At 46.4% G+C, this 23,022-nt stretch overlaps 1 protein-coding gene across 1 annotated transcript in view; it reads left to right on the forward strand.

Moving 5' to 3' along the window:
- The first annotated feature begins 108 nt into the window (after positions 1 to 108).
- VIPR2 (vasoactive intestinal peptide receptor 2) overlaps positions 109 to 23,022 on the forward strand; it is a 129,721-nt gene continuing 106,807 nt past the window's right edge. Inside the window, exons 1-3 of the mRNA XM_011990195.1 lie at positions 109 to 233; positions 466 to 781; positions 2,030 to 2,129. Of these exons, the coding sequence (XP_011845585.1) occupies positions 109 to 233; positions 466 to 781; positions 2,030 to 2,129 (541 nt within the window). The remainder of the gene's footprint in view (positions 234 to 465; positions 782 to 2,029; positions 2,130 to 23,022) is intronic.

Here is a 23,022-nt window from a genome sequence, read left to right on the forward strand (position 1 = left end):
CCCGCCGGGTTGCGGGACTCGGGTTGGGAGGCTGCCTGCGCCCTTCCCCGCGCCCCATCGTCCGGGGTTTGCTGGGAACGGGGTCGTTTCTCCCTGGACGCGTCAACGATGAGCTGGTTCGGGGCCGTCCCGGGAGCTGGGAGCTGCGGGCACCTGCGCGGGCTGCGCGTTTCACGGGGAGATCGGGGTTGGCGTTGGCCGCAGACGCCTCTCGGCCCCTCCCTATACTTACTGTTTGTTTGTTTTAGTGTCGGGGGGACGTGGCGTCGGTTAAGTAAAGTTTCCTTTTGAAAATAGTTGCTTTTTTCCCCAAGAGCACTGGAGGAAAAGAACTGCGCATAAGTTTGTTGAATAAGTGCCTTCGCGCATGGAGTTCTGAATTATTCCCTTTGTGAACCTTTAAAAAAAAGGAAAGAAAGGAAAAAATCCGAGCGTTGTTTCTTGCTTTCCTCTCGGAGACTGAAGCGGGTTTGCGGTGCGCGCGGTTTTCGTGCGCGCGGCGGCCGAGGTGGGTCTGGATCGATCCGCGGCCGCTGTGCCGCTGGGAGGCTGCGCTGCCGACGGGACGGTGTCATTGATTAACCGGCGACGCCCGGTCTGCAGCGGGGCTCCAGCCACACTCCCTGGCCTTGCGCGGGGGCGCAGCCGGGCTTTCCTCCCTCGAGAGTGGGCGCTTTGCGGAGCGGGTCCTTGGAAAGTACCAGGCTCTATCATGGTTAATGCCGCTTTCATTGCTACAAAAGGTCCTATGTCATTGCTCTGCGTATTCCAGGAATGTCAGGTATTATAATGTCTTTTATACGTTAACAAAGTTTTTTCTTTTTACATCAATATAATTTCCTTAATTCTGAAATTTCAGCCACTCACTTGTGCTGCATGAAAACAGAGGACTTGGAGCCGGGAGTCAGTGCCTGGTGCTGGTTCAGTCACCAGCTCTTAGAAGCAAGCTCTGGGCTCTTTTAAATGGAGCTAAAGGTGGCAGCAGTTCCAGCATTGTTTTCCCCTTAATTGTGTTAGGAAATTGTGTTCCTGGTTGGAACTCTTACTGACCATTTCAATAGTAAGATAACTAAACATAGATGGCCATAATGCAGCCCACAGTATGATTCTCTGTGGTTATTACTTTAGTACAAGTAGAATTTTGGGTAGTGGCGGGGAGGGAGAAGATCAAGACCAAAGGATGGGTGGAGGGAGCCCTCCTTAAGCCCCTAAGGGCCGCTAGGCAGGCCCTGGGCTGACTTGGGGGTGCTCGTGAAGAGCAAGAATGTTGATCTAGGTAGAAATGGTGCCTTCGGAGAGGAAGCATTGTGTAGTTCTGTCTTCTTCTCACGTTAATAGACTGCTAATTAGTCTCCTTCTCACGTTAATAGACTGCTAATTACTATCTTTGTAGCATCTTTCACTCCCTTGATGGAGCCTGACTGGAAATCGCCCCCTCGTCTCTGTGGGGCCACAATGGTGATTCCCCCGCCTCTGCCTCCCTCCTCATCTTGCTCATCTTTTTGAATATCTCTTCCACCCCAAATTCTAGTCAAAATGATTGCAGTTTTATCTGTAGTCAGAGGGTTAAGCTTTGAACGTGTACCAACACCTTTAAAAATAAAGCCCTTCTTTCACGGCTCTTTCCCCGGGTGGAGGCCGTCCTCGGAGGAAGCTGCACAGTCCACAGGCATCCACTTAAACCAAACCAAAGGCTGCGAAATGGAGGAGCCGGCTATGGAGAGATTAATGGAGTAAAGAGCTCTGTTGCCTCCAAATTAGTACTGATGTGTTATGTTAGTAAGTTCATTTTCCTGCTCAGAAAAAAATATTCTATTAGATTTTGTATTTGTTTTATATTACCTTTACAAAGTAAATAATGAAGTTTTTTTAAAATGCCAGAAAAATTAAGGTGATTGGTTTTAAATGCATTTACGTTTGGAAGCAGTTTAAAACTGTGAGGTTTTGGGTTGTTTTTGTAGAACTTTTGCTTGCTTTTCCTCTTATTGTGGAATTTTTAGTTATTAATATTTCTTTTAACCTTGAACAGGTGAACAGCATTCACCCAGAATGCCGATTTCATCTGGAAATACAGGAGGAAGAAACAAAATGTGCAGAGCTTCTGAGGTCTCCAACAGAACAATACAAAGGTAAGGCAGAGAGCTTGGTGAGTAAGAACTCCAGTGACATTCTAACCGGGAATATGCCTCACTCAGCTGTGGTTCAGGGTCATCACTTGCATCTTTAAAAAAAAGAAAAAAGAAAAAGAAAGGCCACTTCCCACTGTTTATTAATGAACTATAGAGTGTTGGATAGGTAGGGTCTTCACACACACCTTCAAAAAGAAAACCTTAATTCTTAACAATAATAGTTTCCATGGTTTGAGATGATAGCAACAGTTACTAAAACAATTTCACGGGCTTTGTTATGCTTTGCAAAAGCAGCTTCAGTTTTCCAGGGGATAAAAGCATTTATCTGAATTCTTGCATTTTAAATTCCTAGCTATAGGACAGATGAGTTTGATCTGGTTAAGGATGATGGATCCTTGGCAGAAAGTAAATAGGAAAATGGGACTTTGGTTGTGCTGAAGACGGGCCTGCGGTGCACCCTGTGAACGTGCAGATTGCCTTCTCCAGTTTGACAGAGGCGTGCTGGGCCATCATGCCCCAACTGGGCCTGCTAACAACCTGTTTATAGACTGTGCCCCGGGATAGCACCCAGCCTATAAATAGTAGCAAGGCCTTTGTCCCTCAGCTTTCTCTGCTCTTTGTCATGATTTTCTCCTCTTCAAGAAAGAAATTAAATCTGTGTTAAAACAGTCTGGTGTCCTGTAGAGGGCCTCAGATGGTGGGCTTTATTCAAGAATAGCCCTGCCCTGCAGAAATAGAATACAAGCCACATTACAATGAGTAAAAGAAGCATGAGAGATTAATTTTAATAGTATCATTTATTTACCTGAATAAATCTGAATCTTTAACATTTTGACGTATAATCAACCTAAAATGATTAATTTTACATTCTTATTTTATGCTAAGTTGTAGAAGTCCAGTGTGTTTTTTGTGCTTACAGCACAACACAATTTGGACCCCATTTCAAGGTCCAGTAGCCACAGGCGGCCAGCGGTCTCCATGCTGGACAATGGGACTGTAGCTTGCCACTAAAACCGGTGTCCCTCACCATTCCCATCCCGCTCTGAGCCACCATTTCCCAGTCTGAAACATGCAAGCTCTGCCTCCAAGACTTCTTCCGGCTTTAAAGATCTGTGATTCCGTGGTGCACGCATGGTTCTGGCCCATCTTCCAGATTGTCTGTTTGAACTCTGTCCAGAGAAGGACAAATAAAGCTGAAGCCATGCTGAGAGTCTGTCCTGGGAAATGCTGACGCAGCCAAGGAGATGTGGATGGAGGAGGCAGCCAGGCCGCCACGGCAGAAGCAGCAGCATGGCCATGGAGGGTCCTTCTTCCCAGTGAAAATTCTGAGTTAGGAAAGGTAGTCCTGAGGAGAGACGGGCGTTTAGGATTACCTGGTTACCTGGGGGCCTGGGGACCTGGGCAGCCCTCCTCACCTCCAAGTTCCAAATTGTCCAGTTTCTTGTTTTCATGGGATATTAGAAATGCAGATTTATATAAAATATTCCACTTTCTTAAAAGCTTGCAAGCAATACTTTAAGAAAACAAGATTTTGAGGGAGCCTGGAGCTATCTGATGGCTCACTGCACAATAGCTGGACCTAGCTTAACCCAAGATTGGAGACGCTTCCTGGGGTACCTTCACCCAAAGATAGGTCAGCACATTTAAACTATTCACAGGGGCTCCTCCTCAGTGGGCAGTCTGTGTGTGAGTCACATCGGACGCTAGGGGCCACAGGTCCCAGGCAGTCACTCAGCCCCACACCAGCTTGAGTGGGTTCAGATGCAGGCCTGAGGGCCCCTTGTAGGCAGTGTTGGTTGGGAAACTTGTCACTGGGCTTTTTTGTAGCAACAGGTGTCTACCTGGACATCTTGTATTGAAGGCTCTTATTTCCAGTATCAACTCTGTAGGAAAAATATCTGTATCTCATCTGTTTTACCTTTTTGACTTGCATGAAGTACTTGGTAACAAGACACTGCCCTTCAGGAGAGAAGCAGCAGCGTGCCGGGGCCTCAGCCTGGCCACTCTTTTTTTTTTTTTTTTTTTGTACTCTTTGAAATATGCATGGCTCAAATGCCAGAGATGTAAATAGAAGTAAGTTACCAGAATAAAGATGCTATCAGCGATGTGAACCAGAATCCACAGGCTGAGGCTGAGGAAGGCATCTGATTAGATGAGCTGAGTGACTCCACGGGACAACAGTGTGCATTTGCACCTGATGCCAGGTGAGGTGAGACACTGAAGGTCTGTAACAGCCGCTTCTAAATCTGTACGATTAAGAAATTTGTGTGAAAGAGTGCCAGAAATGAGGTGGAAAAAAACCTAGCTTCCAATTCCAGTGACATAATTTGTGTAAGTCTGATTTGGAAATTTTTCTCTTTATTACATGTTGAATCTAAAAAAAAAAACACATAAATCCAGACAGAAACCAATTTCAATTCTAAACTCTCTAACAGGATTCGCTTTGTAAGCTTAGGAGTTATTTGGAGCTGTGTGACTTAACATTGATGCATCACTAAGGCAAGCTTTCTCTTGCTGATATGCATGTGAGGCACTCCAGGCGTCAGAGCCGAGATCCAGCCCTCTTCCCGTGGCCACGCCAACCTGCAGGTGGAAAGGACAGGTCTCTCAGGGGGCTTTGTCCAGGCTTCCTGCCTAGGCACAGGCTGGATAGGAACTTTCGTGTGACTTCAAATCATTCTTAACGCCTGTGTCTGGAGGGGTGTGACCTGCGCTGCAGAGAAGCAGAGGTGGTTTCTGTGTGTCTGGGAGCTCCCTGTTCTGAGCCATCCTTCAGAGGCACATGGCTGATATGGATCTGATGGTGAATGTCAGCTTAGACCAGGCCATGGAAGGTGCTAGGCTTAAAAACTAACTTTTCTTTGATTTTTCTTTTAAACAATGGATGCTGAACTTATTTCGATCTACGTGTCAGGAACTGTGAAGGGTTTGAGGTCATTCCCCACTTGCAGGCTAACAAGGTAGCCTGCCACAGTTTTGCAGGTGCTGCAGAAGACGTGAGATGCTGGGCCAGAGACAAGAGACTTGCTGTTCATGCACAGCAGGCATCATGAGCTGCATGTACCCACAGGTTCCCTCTGCTTCCAAGTCCCCCAGGAGCAGTGGGAGCGGCCCACACGGATGCAGTGCATTTGTGTCATAGCTGAGGAGAACTGGCTTAGGAAACCCGCGATGTCAAAAGGAGGCTGCTGGCAAACCCCCAGCCGTTGTTACAAAGAGAGATGATATCTTAATTATCTTAATTATCGAACTCTCCTAGGTTGTTTGCTATACAAACATCCCCAGAAAGAAGGATGACTTATGTCAGAGAAACATATTTTCTATCATACTTGGGAGAATGATCTCAAGTAAGGATTGGTGGCTGCTGAGTAGGATATAAATGTGTTTCCTTTACGTCCCATAGTATCCTGAGACTTTCGTGATCGTAACTCAGTGTGTGATTTCTTGGTCCTTCTCCTACAGTGCCCAGAGGAGATGGCATCTTGTTTCTGTTGCTTCTCCCGAGTCTCACACGGTACTTAGCATCTAAAAAGATATTTTAAAAGCTGTTGCTGTACAAATTAATGAAACTTCTCACAGTAGAAATTAAGTGATTATATACACACACACACACACACACACACACACACACAGAAAAATTCTGTTCAGAATGTATGTAATAGGAAATGTCTCTACAGCCTCTGCTGCTGCCAGCCCCAAGCTGCCCCTGGAGAGTCGGGGCACGCACAAGTCCACACATGGGTAGACCCCACTTTTCCTTCCAGACACGTGGAAGCTGGCACACTCTTCACACATGCACTCGGCATCTTGCTTTTCTTTTCTGTTTTGTATTTTAACTTAACAATGTATTTGGTGACTGTTCTGTATTTGTCCTTATATTCTATTTAAGAGCTGCTATAGTATTCTAATGTGTTTCTTTAGTCTCTCCCAGGTCCATGGACTTTTAGGTAGTTGACAGTGCTTTGCTACTACAAACAATGTTCTAGTGACTGCTTTGTTGGTGGGAATAAAATATTTCACCAGCATTTGAGGGTTAACTTCAAGCCACTAATATAAAATTGGAATCACCATCTCCTATGACCAAATGACATGATTTTCGCCTACTTTCTCATTCCTGTGACAGTTGTGTCACGTGGAATATACTTAATCACGTCCCATTTTACACCTAGTCTTTTCTTTCTTGTTCCTCTTTGTCAGAGGAAACCGGACAGTGTCCACGAATGGGTTCCACAACATCATGTGGGGCCTGGCCCTCCTTGGGGGGTCCAAGGCCTGTGCTGACGGCAGCATTCCACCTCGCACTGTGGTCTCGGCTCAGCTGTCCTGTGATGCTGGTCTCTGCTGTGAGAGCTGAAGCTCTGGTGGGAGCTCGCTGTTCCTGGTCCTTAGCAGACGTTCCAGTCAGACCTGTGCTAAGAAACTAAATGAATAATCACTGTCTTATGCTCCAGGAGGTCTGAACCAAGCCGTTTTGGAATCCACGGCAGAGAGCAGAGAAGTAGATTCCTCTGAGGTCAATATTGATGGTGTAGACATCAGCTGCATCTTAATTGGTGCCTATCTCTTTCCTTTCCGTTTTCTCTCTGATATAAGTAGGTCCTTGTCCTAGTGCAAATTACTCTTTGGACTGGTGAGATAAACAGCCTGGTCACTTTTTTCTTTTGGATCTTTTTGACTAGATTGTTCCTATTTTCTAAACTCCTTAAGGTCATTTCCTCGCCTTGGATATTTAAATAATTAATAACTGTTTATTGGTTGAGATAGTCTTAAAGTAATGTCTTTATGGCCTGGTGCAATGGGCTCACACCTGTAATCCCAGCACTTTGGGAGATCGAGGCAGGAGGATAACTTGAAGGCAGGAGTTCAAGACAAGCCTGATTCACATAGCAAGACACCAGAAAAACTTTTTAATTAACCTGGTGTGGTGGCACACACTATAGTCCCAACTTCTCAGGAGGCCGAGGCAGGAGGATCGCTTGAGCCCAGGAGTTCAAGGCTGCAGTGAGCTGTGATGGCACCACTGCACTCCAGCCTGGACAACAGAGCAAGAAGCTGTCTCTTTTTTTTTTAAAGTAATGTCTTTATATTTATTTTTTATAGGAAACAACTCTCACTGAATTAATTTTTACCCTGAATAAAATGCTTATCTTAAGCATCATAAAGGGATTTGTGGTTGAGAAGTCAGTTTCTGGCAGGTGAAGGAGCCACTCGGAGGTGCACCAGTGGCTTCTCCTGTCTGGGAAGAACAGAGCTGTTGCCTACGTGACCACAGTGGGTCACAGGAAGCCATTCGGGCTGGGCGGCCGGCCCCTTGGGGTGAGCTGCTGCTGATGGGGTCAGAGTCAGCTTCCTCCCCACCCCTCCTTCTGAGGTCAGGGCTCAGTCTGGTGCTGGTGACCCGAGACGCAGCAAGCTCCCACTTGTCGATGGCCTCTCCCAGTGCGCACCTCTCTGCCCTCTCCACTCCCCTCCCTAGATCTCTGTCTCCTCCATCCTTGGGCTCTCACACCTGCCTCCTCCTCCCCAGGTACGTCCTCAGAACCTGGCTGCTTCCTGTCCTGCTGGTGGGGGTTGGTGACGAGTGGCTGCTCCTTCTCCAGGTGGCCACAGCAGTAACAATTCCTGCTGGCCTCATTTTTTATGATTTTATATTGATATACCCATTTCACATTCTTTACTTACGAGCCATGGTTTTTGCGGCATGTTGTCTGTCGGGCCTCCTCCTTTTCCTGGGCTCAGCCTGATCTTCCACAAGGACTGTGTTGGCGCAGGGGTTCTCGAGAGGCTCAGAGACCTGGGCTGGCTCAATGGAAACTAGACCCACAGCCAGCGTGCAGCTCTCCACACACACAGCTCCTCAGTGCGGCCAGTGGCCTCTCAGCTTCTTCCTGGGCAGCAGTGCTTGTCTGGGGTACATGGCCACTATGGATGGACATTAATGTGTGCTTTTGTGCGGCCTGTCAGATTCTTGGTGGCTTTGGCTTTCACATGTTTTTGATGTGCTGTGGTTTGAATATTTATCTCCTTCAATACTCAGGTGGAAAGTTGATCCTCAATGTGGTAGTATTGAGAGACAGGCCTTGAAGAGGTGATTGGATCATGGAAGCTCTGCCCTCGTAAGTGGGTTAATCCATTAATAGATTAGTGGGTTTTCATGAGAGAGGTGTTATAATAAGAAGAGAGACCTGGGCCAACACGCTCAGCCCCCTCACTACACAATGCCCTGTGCCACCTGGGGACCATGAGGAGTCCCAACCAGCAGGAAAGCCCTCACCATTGTGGCCACTCGACCCTGACTTGTCCAGCCTCATAACTGTAAGAAATAAATGCCTTTCCTTTGTAATTTACCCAGTTTCTGGTATGTTGTTATGAGCAACAGAGGCGAACTTGGACACTTGAGCAGATTGCAGCTCTTCCTGAAGGGGACTTGAGACTTGAACCTCTTTGGTCACAAAGCTTTGTAGAGTTTTCTGGGTCAATACCCAGTTCCAGTGATGCTCCAAAGGCTTCATGGCCAGGGCCTGTATGTTTGAGGCTTGCCTCGTGTCGTGGGATGAGTGGAAATTAAACCATCCAGTTGACATTTGCTGATGCGTTGGCTGATCCTCTCATTTATTTATTCATTTATTTATTTTTTCTGAGATGGAGTTTTGCTCTGTCACCCAGGCTGGAGTGCAATAGCATGATCTCAGCTCACTGCAACGTCCGCCTCCTGGGTTCAAGCAATTCTCTTGCCTCAGCCTCCTGAGTAGCTAGGATTATAGGCGCCTGTCACCAAGCCCAGCTAATTTCTGTATTTTTAGTAGAGATGGGATTTCACCATGTTGGCCAGGCTGGTCTCGAACTCCTGACCTCAAGTGATCCACCCGCCTTGGCCTCCCAGAGAGCTGGGATTGCAGGTGTGAGTCACCGCACCCAGCTTCCTCCTATTAATATTTTCCAGCAGGTTTTTATGGAACAGACACCAGATTGTAAAAAATAACTTTCCTTTTTAAATATAATTTTTATTATTTTATTTTATTTATTTTTTGAGACGGAGTCTCACTCACTCTGTTGCCCAGATTGGAGTGCAGGGGTGTGATCTCGGCTCACTGCAACTTTCGCCTCCTGGATTGAAGCAGTTCTTCTGCCTCAGCCTCCCGAGTAGCTGGGATTACTGGCATGTGCCACTGAGCCCAACTAATTTTTTGTATTTTTGGCAGAGACAGGGTTTCACCATGTTGGCCAGGCTGGTCTCAAACTCAAGTGATCCACCTGCCTTGGCCTCCCACAGTGCTGAGATTACAGGCGTGAGCCCCTGACAGCTGGCCTTTTTTTAATATTAAAGACTCATTTTTCTTAACTAATCAGAGACTAAATAAAGACAGCATGAAGCTTAATAAGTTATCCTGATAAAACACAAAATCATTGTTTTCTAGGCCAATTACTTAAAACATAAAAAAAAAACACTTTTGTAATTAAGAGAAGACCAATATTCAAGAAAATACTGTCCTATTAATAGAGAGAAAACAAACTCACTTTGTGTCAGTACTTTACTAAGCTTTTTTTTTTAACAGAAACTTATAAATAAAATCATTCTAATCTTAGAAGTTTGACCACACATAAAATTTCTTTTGTCAGACCTTCTGCAACTGTGTATACCCAACCAGCTTTTGTCTTACTCATTTTCTTCTTTTCCATTCTGGAACAATCAGTCATCTTGCTTTAAGATAAAAGTACTCTCTTTTTCCTTAAACACACACCTCATATACTTTTCCTTATTAAAAACACATCCTACTTTCTGTGTACATTTTTCATATACAGTTGTTTGCTTTGATATTTATTTCTAGTGGTTTTAATTACACATGTTAATTCAAATTCTTAATCCTTAGTGACATTAATATGCACTGTGAATTAGGAAGTACATGATATCATAGTTATTAAATGGCACGTACTTTCTTAGCACAGGACACGCTTACTGGCAGACCCAGGTAGCTCCAGTTCCTCTAAAATAAGCCAAAAATACTTAAGCTTAAACTTCTTTTTAGGAATTAGTGTTTTAGTAGTTTATCTTATTTGGGTATGATCTAGATATGTAGCAAATATCATTTAATTTAACTTAGTATAATTTCAGAATTTCAAGTTTTCAAAAAGATTTTGGAAACTGTTTTTAAACAGATAATATCAAACTACCTGTCATCTCAGGTTACTTTTTTTGTTGACAAATTTTTTAAGAGGAATAATGAGCTTATTTGACTAGCTCAGCTAGGTAGAATGTCCATTTCTACTAAATCATTGATACTCTTATTTATTAAAGATTACTCAAGTTATATGAACTTGAAAACCATTGGGTTAGTTCCTTTTTTTCTGACAAAATATTTGATTTATACAAGCACCTAATTTTCTTTAGGCCAGTAAAATACAGCTCTTTTATATGTTATTTCTAATAATAATATCGGGAGGTAGGATAATGTGACATATAAATAACATACATACATATAGACGTACATAACCAAACAGACAGAAGCAGAGATTCCTGGCTTCTGTTCTCAAATTGTAGCCCTGTGCCACGTACAATAATATAAAACTCAGTGGTCAGTCCAAATTGTGTTCTTGGCAGATAAAGTTACCTGTTTGGATGGCCAAAGTCTTTTGTTAATACATATGGAAAGGACTTTAAGATTTTCCATTTGCCAGTTTTTTTCTACAGTGTTCCCATTTTTTCTCCCTTCTGATGAGTCATTTCCCAGATGTCTGCATTTTAAGGATTTCAGTATCTCTAAGGCAGGGAGAAAGGACATGAAGTTTTCTCCAGAGAGGAGTTGTGGGCATAGTTGCCTGTTGTCCGGGGTCAGCCGTATTGGGACTGCAGGCCACGTTTAGGGAGTGGCCGGGAGACACTGGTGTGTTGACAAGTCCTCCTCTTCAGCTTCAGGTGGCTGCTTTTGTAATAGCTCAGGGTTGTGTGCAAGGCCAAAATCTGAGTTAGTTGTTGCAGATGCCCCAGGCTCAGTGGAGGATTTAATTTGTAAGGAAGTTGGTTTTCAGAATCTTCATATGGAAAAGGCAAGAAATCAAATGTTAGTAGACTCAAAATAGTGTTTTGTTCGAGTGCTGTAGAGATTCCTTTAGGGAGGCTGTATTTTTGGAGTCATTCTGTGTAAAATCAGTCTGTATGCCAATCAAAAAATGTATTGCGTGGTTTTGCAGGCACTCAGGATTCCTTTCTCTTGAATGTGCCAGTACGTGAATGATTTCGTCTGGAATAAACTTCCCACTGTGGCCACTGTGACTCGGAGTCATCCTCCTGAGCTGCACCCATTTCTCGAGAAAGCCACGGGTTCTGGGTCTGTAGTTTCTGAACATAAAATGAGCTGGAGTTCCAGATGGGGAGTCCCAGACTCCATGGATTCTGATGAACCTATAATTCCCTGTTTTTCTCACATTTTTCTTACCTGAGGCCTCCAACTAGACCCAGGCCAGTTCCTGTAGAACACCCAGTTTGACTCTGGATCCCAATCCAGGTTCCAGTGCAGTCCCTGTCAGACCCAGGCTGAGCTCTGGAACAAAAACTGCTCCCATGGAGTCAGAGAGCTCAGGATGCAAGTTGTGGAGCTCGACCTCCTAGAGGCGCTCATCCTGTGGCCACCAAATGCAGCGGGAGAGCAGTAAGTGCAGTGGCCTGGGGGCTGCCCATGCCTGGTTACTCACTGCTCCCGGGGGTCGTCGAGGGTCTCCTTCAGATCTTACTTCTGACACCAGACTGTCAAAAAGGTAAACCGAGGCACAGTGACATGTTTAAAGAGTTGACTTGAGCAAGCAACAGTTCATGAACCAGGCAGCTCCAAACCCGAGGTGGTTCAGGAACTCCCCTGAGGGAATGCGAGGGGGAGGTTTTTAACAGACGAACACAGAAGTAAAGCAAAGAATGCTGGCTTGGTTACACTTGCACAGCTGCCTCATTTGTTCTGTCCCATTGGAAAGTCCCTCGTTGATATGGTTATTAAAAGTTTGTTGGCTACTTCTGGTTGTTAAGCTTAAGTTCTATTCTTCTTTAAAATGGGAATTTACAAGAAATGGCTCAGGTTAAGTGTCCCTTATGTTTGCAAATCAATCAAGGTTGAGGTAATTTATGAGACGTGACTGGTTGTGTCTGCTTAGGGATTTTTCAGGTGTTGTCTCCATTTTGACTTTGAGAAGCTTAAGCCACCTCTGGTGATAACCAAAATCAGTGACTGAGGCGTGGATTTCAATGAAGGTTTCAAGAGGTTTATTAAGCCAGTCTTACAGCACATCCAGAAAAAACATGAGTCACAGACACACCTCTGTCTTTTCTGAAGAGGTCTTCAGGAGGGTCAGCGTTTATACTTGTCCTTAAAGGGCAAAGTCCTGTGGGGAGAGGGGCGAGGAGGTAGTAAGGCAAATGGCCACACGCTGAGACTTTAGTTAGTACCTGGTAAATCTGCATTTTACATCAGACCAGATGAACTTTTGAAGAAAGAAAGGGGGTAAAGGAAGCATCAGTTTTGCAGGTATCTTGGGTAGGTGGAGGAAATGGCTGATCTCATCTTGTCATTCTGAACCTGGGAAGACAAGCTTGTAATTGGCACGATCAGTGTGAAATGAACTTGGCCTCCATCCTCAACTTTCCCTTTGGCATAAAGAGTTTGAGGGTCCTGAGAGTTTTGTGTTTGCCTTTACACTGGAGATAAGGTTTTCCATTTATTCACCATCCACTGTGTGAAACCAGCATTTTCTCTTCTCTGGTCTATGTCGATTCTCTGAAGTTTGAGGGCAGGGCCCCATGTTCTTCTTTCTAAGATTTGATGACCCCTCCTCGTTCCACTGGCTAGAGTCTCCCCTATCACACCCCTGGCACAGACCACCCCATTCTCTCCGTTTCTGCATGTAGATGAACTGGGCGGAGGCAGCGTGCTCTGTCTGGAAGAGGAGACTGCCATGCTGGGCCTTGGATGCCACATCCAGAGCACGCTGAGATGTCTGCAGCCGCTTAAGTATCCTGCCATTGGTCATGCTTCTGTGGCTCAGAGTTGACAGTTAATTTCAAGGCAACCTTCCTCCCCTCCCAGGAGATTATTAACAGAGCTTTTTAAAGGATCTGTAACTTACCTGTAGCTCTTTCCTTGCCAGTGGAGAATGTAACCACCCGCTGGGTTCTTCCTGCCCACTGCACAAGCAAGATCAATACACAGCATTGCAGTAAAGAAAGAATTTAATTGATGTGATGCTGGCCACGCCATGTGGGAGACCAAGTTGTTACTCAAATCAACCTCATCAAAGGCTCAGAGACGAGGGTTTTTCAAAGGTAGTTTGGGGATGGGGGTGCTAGGCAATGGTGCTTGCTGCTGATTGGCTGGGGTGCCATCACAGGGGCATGGGAAATGGTCCTGCGTGGGCTGAATCACTTCTGGGTGGGGCCACAGGAGTGGTTGGCCAGTTCAGGTGGAGCCATGGTGTCAGACATGCAGAAACCCTGAAAAGACATCTCAAAAGGCCAATCTTACGTTCCACAATAGCGAAGTCATCTGCAGGGGTAATTGGGGAGGTTGCATATCTTGTGACTTCCAGAATAACGACTGGCAATCATTTATATCTGTGCCTTAGCGGAATTCAGGCTCCTGTCCTCCCGCTAGCCCGGTGGTCTCTCATTAGCCTTACAAAGATGGTTGAGTTTGGGGGAAGGGCTCTTATCACTTAAACCATAACCTAAAAGTCTCCTGAAGTTAGCTTGACCTAAGCCCAGGAATAATTGAGGGCATCCAAAGGCAAGATAGGGGGTGGTTAAATCAGGTCTCTTTCACTGCCATCATTTTCTCACTGTTGTAATTTTTGTGAAGGTAGTTTCAAGAGGGGAGGACAGAGGCCAGTTTGAGGGGACGGAGTGTGAAGCTGGTTACCTGGCCCTGTCCCCCCCAGGTGGGTGGTGACAGGGGTTCTTCTTACAGCTGCAGACGGACATGCCGTCGCCCCCAAGACCACTGTCTCCTGGCACCAAAATGTGCTGTGGGAGCTCACAGGAGGGAGGGGGTGCATTTACACCAGGGCTCGGGCTGGCTTTGCCCTGGAGCTTGAAGGGTGGTGGGCTTTGGTGTGCAGCAGGTGGAAGAAGCCTGTGTCAGGCCTGAGCTCAGCCGCAGGGAGGGAAGGAGGGAGCGGTTGAGGGAGAAGAGTGGTCAGCGTGCCCAACCTGCAGAGCTGAGAGCACTGAAGGCTCCTGAGAAGTGGGGTTTGCGTGTGAGCTGTGTTTCAGGAAGGTCCATGGAGCAGTCATTTCTGGAAGGAATTAGGGCATCCCTGGAAATGAGGAAGCTCATTGATCGAGTTCCTCCAGGTGGGAGACGGAGATGCCCTTGTGGTAAGTGTGGGAAGGGCAGCTCCAGGAGCCACCTCCGAGGATCAGTGGAGCCAGAGCCAGGCCTCAGGGCAGGACCCAGGCTGCAGGACGGCAGGGGATCTCCTCCTGAAATTTCACGGAGAGTAAAGAAGGGGGGTCAGAGGCGAGGAAAGTGCCTCTGGTGGGGACTGCCAAGGCTGCTGGAGAGAGGGTGAAGGGGTCCCAGCACGCAGGTGGGAGGCCCGAGGCAGGAGGGGAGTGGCCAGGGGTGCGCAGAGGTTTTTGCACAGTTGTTAGGACCTCAGTCATCTGGGGGACAGAAGGTGGGTTCTGGTGCCAACAGGCGCCTGGGGGCATGAGGAGACCACTGCAGGCTCAGAACTGCTCCAGGGTGGTCAGGGGTTGGGAGAGGATGGGACTGTGAGGTCATGAGAGCTGGGTCCCAGGGTGTGGATGAGGCAGACGTCCCAGGGCCCAGCAGCTGTCCCACACCACGGCCGGCTGTTCTGTGGCCCCTGGGCACAGCTGCTGGCCCTGACAAAGCTGGGATGGTGTCCCCTGATCCCCGTCAGGTCCCGCGGGGGCAGAGGCAGCAGGAGCCTGAAGGAGAGACCAGTACCAGGTGTCCTCACCTGGCTCCATTCCTGCTGAGACCCATGGTCAGGCCCTGTTGTAAGGTGGCGCCGTGGATGTGTGTTCTGGGATGACCCGGGAAGAGACACAAGTCCCAATGCTGAGACCCATGGTCAGGCCTTGCTGCAAGGCGGAGGTGGGCGATTTGTCCTGGCGCTGTGGATGTGTGTTCTCGGATGACCCGGGAAGAGACGCAAGTCCTGATCATAAATCTATGGAAGATTGTCCTTGGAATAGCACAGCAGGACTCCCCATGCTTTGAGGCCTTGAATGTTCACCCTCTCCAAGGCAGGTCTCGTGTGGTCCCAGCCCTAAGCCCCTGTGGCCCCAGCAGCATCCCGAGCCATGGCAGGAGTTCGGGGGAAGGGTTTGAGAATATTTGACATGGAAGGAAACACTGGCTGTCCATGAAGGTAATAACAGCAAACATCTGGAAGGGGAAGAGTTCAGGCATTTTGCAGACGAATTAGCACACACATCCATTTTCCTGATGCCCACATGCGTTTACTCAGTGCCCCTGTCAGTGTGAAGCTGAGGGCCCCAAGGACCCTGCAGGTGTGGGAGAGACTCCCACCTCTGAGGCATTTGCAATGATTCTTTCTCTTTAGGCAGAGATGGCTGAGCAGGGATCCCAACCACATGGATTGGACTGACTCAGGCTCCATTTGGAGCATACTTGGATGTTTGGGTTGTATTGGATTCAGCACATTCTTAAAAATGCATAGGTTCTGTCTGGACCTATATACGTTACTTTGAAAAATCTTCTTGTTCATTTAATAGTTTTGGTTATTTCTGGATTTGGAGTCGTGGGTTTAATGTTTGTTCAGGTACCAGAATGTGGCCCCCGCCTGTGGAATCCACCTGAACCCCAACCCAGAATCAAACCGCTGTTTCTGAAATTCAGAATTCTGCTGTGATCCAATTTCCAGGTGCCACCTAAGGGCGGTGTCCCAGGAGATGGCGTTTCCCGACACAGTCTGTAGTTCATCATCAGGCTGTTGAGGGTGGGATGTGTGCCGCGCACTAATTAGACAGAATGTCAGCGTATCTGAGTCGTCTGAAAAAAACCCGGCTTGCTGTAAAATGTCCTCTGCAGCATTCTAAACACGTTTGGAGGCCACGCTGTGCTGTGGGGCATTGTCTCCTCCTGTCTTAGCTGTTTCTCTCAGGGACCAGAAGCCGACTCTTGCCAGCCAGGGGGATGTTAGGAGCAAATTTCCACATCAAGGCTGTGTTTGCAGGGTTAAGCTTTACCATCCTTTCTGGCAAGAAAAGCCCTGGTCAGGGAGCCCTGCACAGTGGCAGGTGATCCCGCCCATAGTACAGTGCATGGCAGTGCAGCAGATGTTCAGTAAACGTTTGCTGGAGAAATGAATGCTTGTTACTACCAAGTAGAAGAAACTTACCTGAAAACCGTGCTGGATCATCAAGAGCAGCCTGTTGGTTGGACGGTGTATTGCCTGGTTTCTGCCTCTGTGGACGGTAGGGTTACTGTCGTGCCCAGAGCCCCTTCTCGGATTATCTCTGCAGTTAGTCCCTCAGTTCTCGGCTGCAGCTAATGCCCTTCCCAGCGTGTGGCCATCTCACACCTCTGCCAATTGTCTCCTGAGAAGAGTACATTCTCATTTCTGTGCTCCGTGCATTCCAGGGCATGCCCCTTTTATTAGTTTTGACAGGTAATTGCTTTGGGTATTTCCCTCCAAAGGCTCTTCCCTCTCTATTTCTGCCAAAAGCAATTATTGTCATCGTTCTTAATTGCAGCATTTCTAAAATGGCATTTGGCATCATACCCAGCTTAGCGAATGCATAGATGTAGCCCTCATATCACTTGCAAATATTTTAAGAACAAATGATGTAAACATGCATCCTCAGAACAAAAAGAAAGACAGAAGCCTTCATTTGGTAGATTTGTATAATCACTGTTTGTGTCAGAATAACTGAGATTCTGTAGGACTGAGAGTAACAAGATATTTTGTAATTGGCCACCTGCACAGGCAGCATTCACTGACAGGGAGATTTCAGGAGTCTGGCAGTGTGGGCCACCGTTTCAGAATCTCCAGATGCAGGGAAGGTTTGTTTACGAGAGCCCTCAAGTTCACGTTCCACAGGTTTGTAAAATCTGGACCTGGGTGGTGTCGCATCCAGCTTCCTGCATTGTTTCACCAGCTTCACTCTGGAGCTTTGTTTAACCATAAACACTAAGACAAGAAGGTCCTGGAATGGAGCTACTAGAACACTGAGGGTCTCTGTACGACTGCTCCCTGAAGAGGTGGGCAGGGATGATGGCAGTGGCTCCAAGGAAACGTCCACCTCTCAACTATGAGCCCCTGAGCTCTGGAGATGGACACCGTGGGGCCTTTTCTGCATGGTCAGCTGGGTGGCTGGGAAATGACCCTGAGTGCCCAGGCTGACACCAGGTGTCCAGGAATGGTGTTATTTTGAACGGTCTCTAAGCAGAAAGTCAAAGTAAGGCAGGGATAGAAATCATGCTAAACTGCTGCCAATCATAACTGCAGCGGCCCCTTGAAGGCTCCAGAAAGCAGAACTAGAGCTGGAGATAGAAATCACAAGTAGCCAGATTCTGGCCCTAGAATATACTAGATAATTTTGTGGTGAACTGAGGTGGACAGCTGCTGCAGGAGGGGCTGATTTCCCAGACTCTGAGAGTAACCAGAGGGTCAGGCTGCCTTGGACCAGCTCTGTGGCCTTTCCAGTCCTGGGCACCCACTGGTCCAGTCTAAAGTGAGGAAAGAACCACAGTTCCACGTGTCCTCCTCACTCAGGGACCCTGCGGACTGGCCAAGAACATCTTACACTGCAGGAAAGACTGTGTCCTCCCCGTAGGCATGGATGCCAATTGGCTTTGCAAGGTCAGCAAGCAGGGGTCAGTTTGTCTGATCTGGGATGATTCAGGTCAGAGAAAATGGCCATGGTTCACAGAGGACAAAGCACTTTTAAAAAAAAGATTTTCAGATGCCCTCTCTCACTCCTATTCAACATGCTATTAGAAGTCCTAGCCAGGGCAGTCAGGCAAGAGAAAAAAATAAAGTGCATCCAAATAGGAAGAGAGGAAGTCAACCTATCCCCGTTTGCAGACGACATGATTCTATATCTAGAAAACCCTATAGTCTCAGCCCAAAAGCTCCTTCAGCTGATAAACCACTTCAGCAAAGTTTTAGGATACAAAATCCGTGAACAGAAATCACTAGCATTTCTATACACCAACAACAGCCAAACTAAGAGCCAAATCAGGAAGGCAGTCCCATTCACAATTGCCACAAAAAGAATAAAATACTTAGAAATACAGCTAACCAGGGAGGTGAAAGATCTCTACAGTGAGAATTATAAAACATTGCTCAAATAAATCAGAGATGATACAAACAAATGGAAAAACCTTCCCTGCTCATGGATAGAAAGAATCAATATCATTAAAATGACCATACTGCCCAAAGCAATTTATAGATTCAGTGCTATTCCTATCAAACTACTAACGGCATTCTTCACAGAACTAGAAAAAAACTATTTTAAAATTCATATGGAACCAAAAAAGAGCCCACATAGCTAAGGCAATCCTAAGCAAAAAGAAGAATGCTGGAGGCATCACATTACCCTACCTGAAACTATACTACAGGGCTACCATAACCAAAACAGCATGGTAGTGGTAGAAAAACAGGCATATAAACCAATGGAACAGAATAGAGAACCCAGAAATAAGGCTGCACACCTATTACCATCTGATCTTCAACAAGCCTGACAAAAATAAGCAATAGGGAAAAGACTCCCTATTCAATAAATGGTGCTGGGATAACTGGCTAGTCATATGTAGAAGACTGAAGCTGGACTCATTTGTTACACTATATACAAAAACCAACTCAAGATGGTTAAAGACTTAAATGTAAAACCCCAAACTATAAAAGACCTGGAAGACAACCTAGGCAATAGCATCCTGAACACAGGAATGGAAAAAGATTTCATAACAAAGACACCAAAAGCAATTGCGACAAAAGCAAAAATTGACAAATGGAGTCTAATTAAACTAAAGAGCTTCTGCACAGCAAAAGAAACTATCAACAGAGTAAACAGACAACCTCCAGAATGGGAGAGAACATTTGCAACTATGCATCTGACAAAGGTCTAATATCCAGCATCTATAAGAAACTCAAACAAATTTACAAGAGAAAAACAACTCATTAAAGAGTGGGCAAAGGACATGAACAGACATTTTTCAAAAGAAAACATACATGCAACCAACAAGCATATGGGAAAAAGGTCAACATCACTGATCATTAGAGAAATGCAAATCCATACCATAATGAGATACCATCTCACACCAGTCAGAATGGCTATTGCTAAAAAGTAAAAAAATAACAGATGCTGGCAAGATTGCAGAGAAAAGGGAATACATATGCACTGTTGGAGGGAGTGTAAATTAGTTCAACCACTGTGGAAGACTGGCAATTCCTCAAAGACGTAAAAACAGAACTACCATTTGACCCAGCAATCCCATTACAGGGTATATACGAAGAGGAATATAAATCATTCTACCATAAAGACACATGCACATGAATGTTCACTGCAGCTCTGTTCACAATAGCAAAGACATGGAATCAACCTTAACGCTGATCGGTAACAGACCGGATAAAGAAAGTGTGGTACATATACACCATGGAATACTATGCAGCCATAAAAAAGAACCAGGTCATGTCTTTTGTAGGAACATAGATGGAGCTAGAGGCCATTTTGCTTAGCAAACTAATGCAGGAACAGAAAACCAAACCAAATACTACACATTATCACTTATAAGTGGCAGCTAAATGATGAGAACTCATGAACACAAAGAAGGAAACAGACACTGGGGTCTTCTTCTTCTTCTTTCTTCTTCCTTCTTCTTCCTTCTTCTTTCTTCTTCTTCTTTCTTTTTTCTTTTTTACAGAGTCTTGCTCTGTCGCCAGGCTGGAGTGCAGTGGTGCGACCTTGGCTCACTGCAACCTCTGCCTCCCGGGTTCAAGCAGTTCTCCTGCCTCAGCCTCCTGAGTAGCTGGGACCACAGGTGCACACCACCATGCCCGGCTAATTTTTGTATTTTTAGTAGAGACAGACAGGGTTTCACCATGTTGGCCAGGATGGTCTCAATCTCTTGGCCTTGTGATCTGCCCACCTTGGCCTCCCAAAGTACTGGGATTACAGGTGTGAGCCACCGTGCCCGGTCAACACTGGGGTCTTCCCCCAGTTGGAGGGAGAGGAGCAGAAAAGATAACTACTGAATACTGGGTTTAATACCTGGGCAATGAAACAGTCTGTACAACGAACTCCCATGACACGAGTTTACCTGTGTAACCAATCTGGACATGTACCCCGGAACCTAAAATAAAAGTTAAAAAAAAAAAGATTTTCCCACCTCAACCGGTGAATCATTCCATCAAGCTGTCAGTCCTTTAAACTGATAATAGATGTAGAGGATCAATGACTTTGATGGCCAAAATGAAGCTAATTGTTTTTTCTAGAAACTCCGTTACATCTGCATTTTAGGGCTCAGATGGAAACCTCCTTGCTCAGCAGCTGTCTTTCCAGAGAAGGCACAAAGGCTCACAGGTGTGCCCTGCACCTTTACGTGACCTGTGCTTTCACATTAGTGTCAGGGACTCAGAAACACAGCCAGCACCCTCCGGACCCACCCAATGGCAGAAAGTGAGGTGACAGCATTCACTCTCCTTTGTTGCCGGGCCTATTTTTATCCAGTTCAGTCTCTTCCCGGGAGAGCAGGTGAGCTCCGCAGAAGCAAGAGAGCAGTGGTTCAGGAGATGACTTCCAGACCCCAAAGAGAGATGCCAGTGGGAGCACACTTGCCCCTGGAGCCTCATCTCTGCCACCAGCCAGGCACCACCTCAGTTCTATTTTTGTAGCCTTTGGTGCATGACCTCGAGGTCCCTATGGGAGGGGCTGGCTAGCTCTGCTGGATAAGCCAGCAGCTTCCCATCACAGCCCCCCAGGTGCCTTGCTCACTCGAGGGCTCAGGATTCCGTGAGCTCCTGCTTTTCCAGAGCCAGACAGGACTCTGCAGGTAAAGGAACCCTGGTCTTTGTTCTCACCTTAACGAGCATTTTTCCAACAGTAATGCTGGCTCCGTTCTGAATGTTTGAAAGTTTATATAATCGTGGTGTTAGAAGGGTATGTGGAATACTCACATTCCATGGCCTGGATTCGGCAACATTTTGCTGCATTTGGTCCCACTGTGTTTACAGACTCTAGAGGGCATATTTTGGGAAACCATGCCCGAGGCTCCTGACAATGGAGGCATTTTAACAGGCAGGTCTGTCCCCTAACCAGCTCACATTCTGCCTCAGCATTTCCTTTTGGTGTTGAATTCTTCCTCTGTTCCCTGTGGTTCCTTTGAACTAGAATTTGGTGCTAAAGGCTTGATTAGATTCAGGTCCAAGGCTTTCGGGAGGAAGACGTCTGGGGACACTGTGAGCCTGCCGGTGCATCTCCGAGTGTGCAGTTCTGCTGCCCGTCATGCCCCTTGACTTCACAATCCTGCCATCCGTCATGCCCCTTGACCTCCTATTATGCTCTTTGTCACCTGGTTAGGAAGTGACCTCCAGAACTCCACGCATAAAAGCATCTCTTTCCCTTCATAGGGAGTCAAAGGGGGGCTGGAGGATCACCTGTGAAGCTGCCAGCACAGTGGTCTAAGCTCTGGTTCAACAACTTCTCATGTCTTGGCTTCCGTATCTGTCAATGATTCATATCCAATCAGTTGTCTTTGGAGGTTAAACCATGTTGACTTCTCCAATTCTAATAATTCTCTACACATCATTAATGAGCATTTGCAGTAAAGAAGGGCTTTTCTTCATTGACTGGGAAAGAACCATAATTCCTTTTAAAAGGACAGGATAAAACTTCAAGCATTTTTGGCCTTTATTAAATACTGAATAACTAGATTTCCTATCAGACAATTATTTCATTGCCATTTGTTTGTATCATAAACATTGTGGATATTGAGGATTACAAATGGGGCATTTAACTGTGTTATGGTTGTACTGTGGAATGTTATACAGCCATTAAAAATGATGGCATTCTACATGAATAACATGAAAAATATGCATGATATATTAAGTGGGAAAGCAAGGAAGATTTCCACATGTATAATATCATATTTTTGTAAAAAGAAATCATACATAACTTCTGTGTATCCCATGCACGTGTACCTAAGCATGTGTAACAGTGTGTCAAAATGAACTCCTGGGGTCTCAGATTCATTATGACCCTAAGCAGGGAGGTCCTTTTCCCAAGCAAGTCCCTGACGTTGCTGGACTCAGAAGTGGTGTCCTGATAGTTACCTCTGCCCTCGGAATGCCGTGCCTCTCCCCCGTCCCCTGTGGAGAGAGAGGACTGGAAGGAAAACCTCTCCTAGGTAAATGGAGCCCTGGGAGACGCCTCGTTCAGAAGGAGCTGGCCTGGGGCTGTGTCAGAGTCTGCCCAGCAGGACAAGGAAGGAGGAATCAGAACAGCAGCCTGGAGGGAGGGAGGGAGGGAGGTGACCACCCAGGCCTCTGGAGCAGGTCAGGGGCAGTCTCCCACCCTCCCCTCCAGCCCCTCACACCCTGGGTGTAGGAAGGAGAGGCCTCCCCTCTTCCCATGCAGGTTTCTGCCCCAAAGCTTATTTAATATGTTTAGCTCCAAACTTTAATGTTTAAGTCCAAACTTAAAAAGCAGACAAGGATGCCTGGTGCAGAGGGTCAGCCAGGAGGCAGCAAAGTAGGGCTGGATGGCCCCTGTTTAAATCTAAGCTTAAATGTTTTAAGTTTGGAGCTAAGTGTATTAAATAAGGAAACCAAATCATACCTTAAACTAGGATGGTTAGAAAATGAATTTTCAGGCCGGGCGCGGTGGCTCAAGCCTGTAATCCCAGCACTTTGGGAGGCC

This window comes from Mandrillus leucophaeus, unplaced genomic scaffold, assembly GCF_000951045.1.
Source record: "Mandrillus leucophaeus isolate KB7577 unplaced genomic scaffold, Mleu.le_1.0 Scaffold373, whole genome shotgun sequence".
NCBI classification, from domain to species: domain Eukaryota; kingdom Metazoa; phylum Chordata; class Mammalia; order Primates; family Cercopithecidae; genus Mandrillus; species Mandrillus leucophaeus.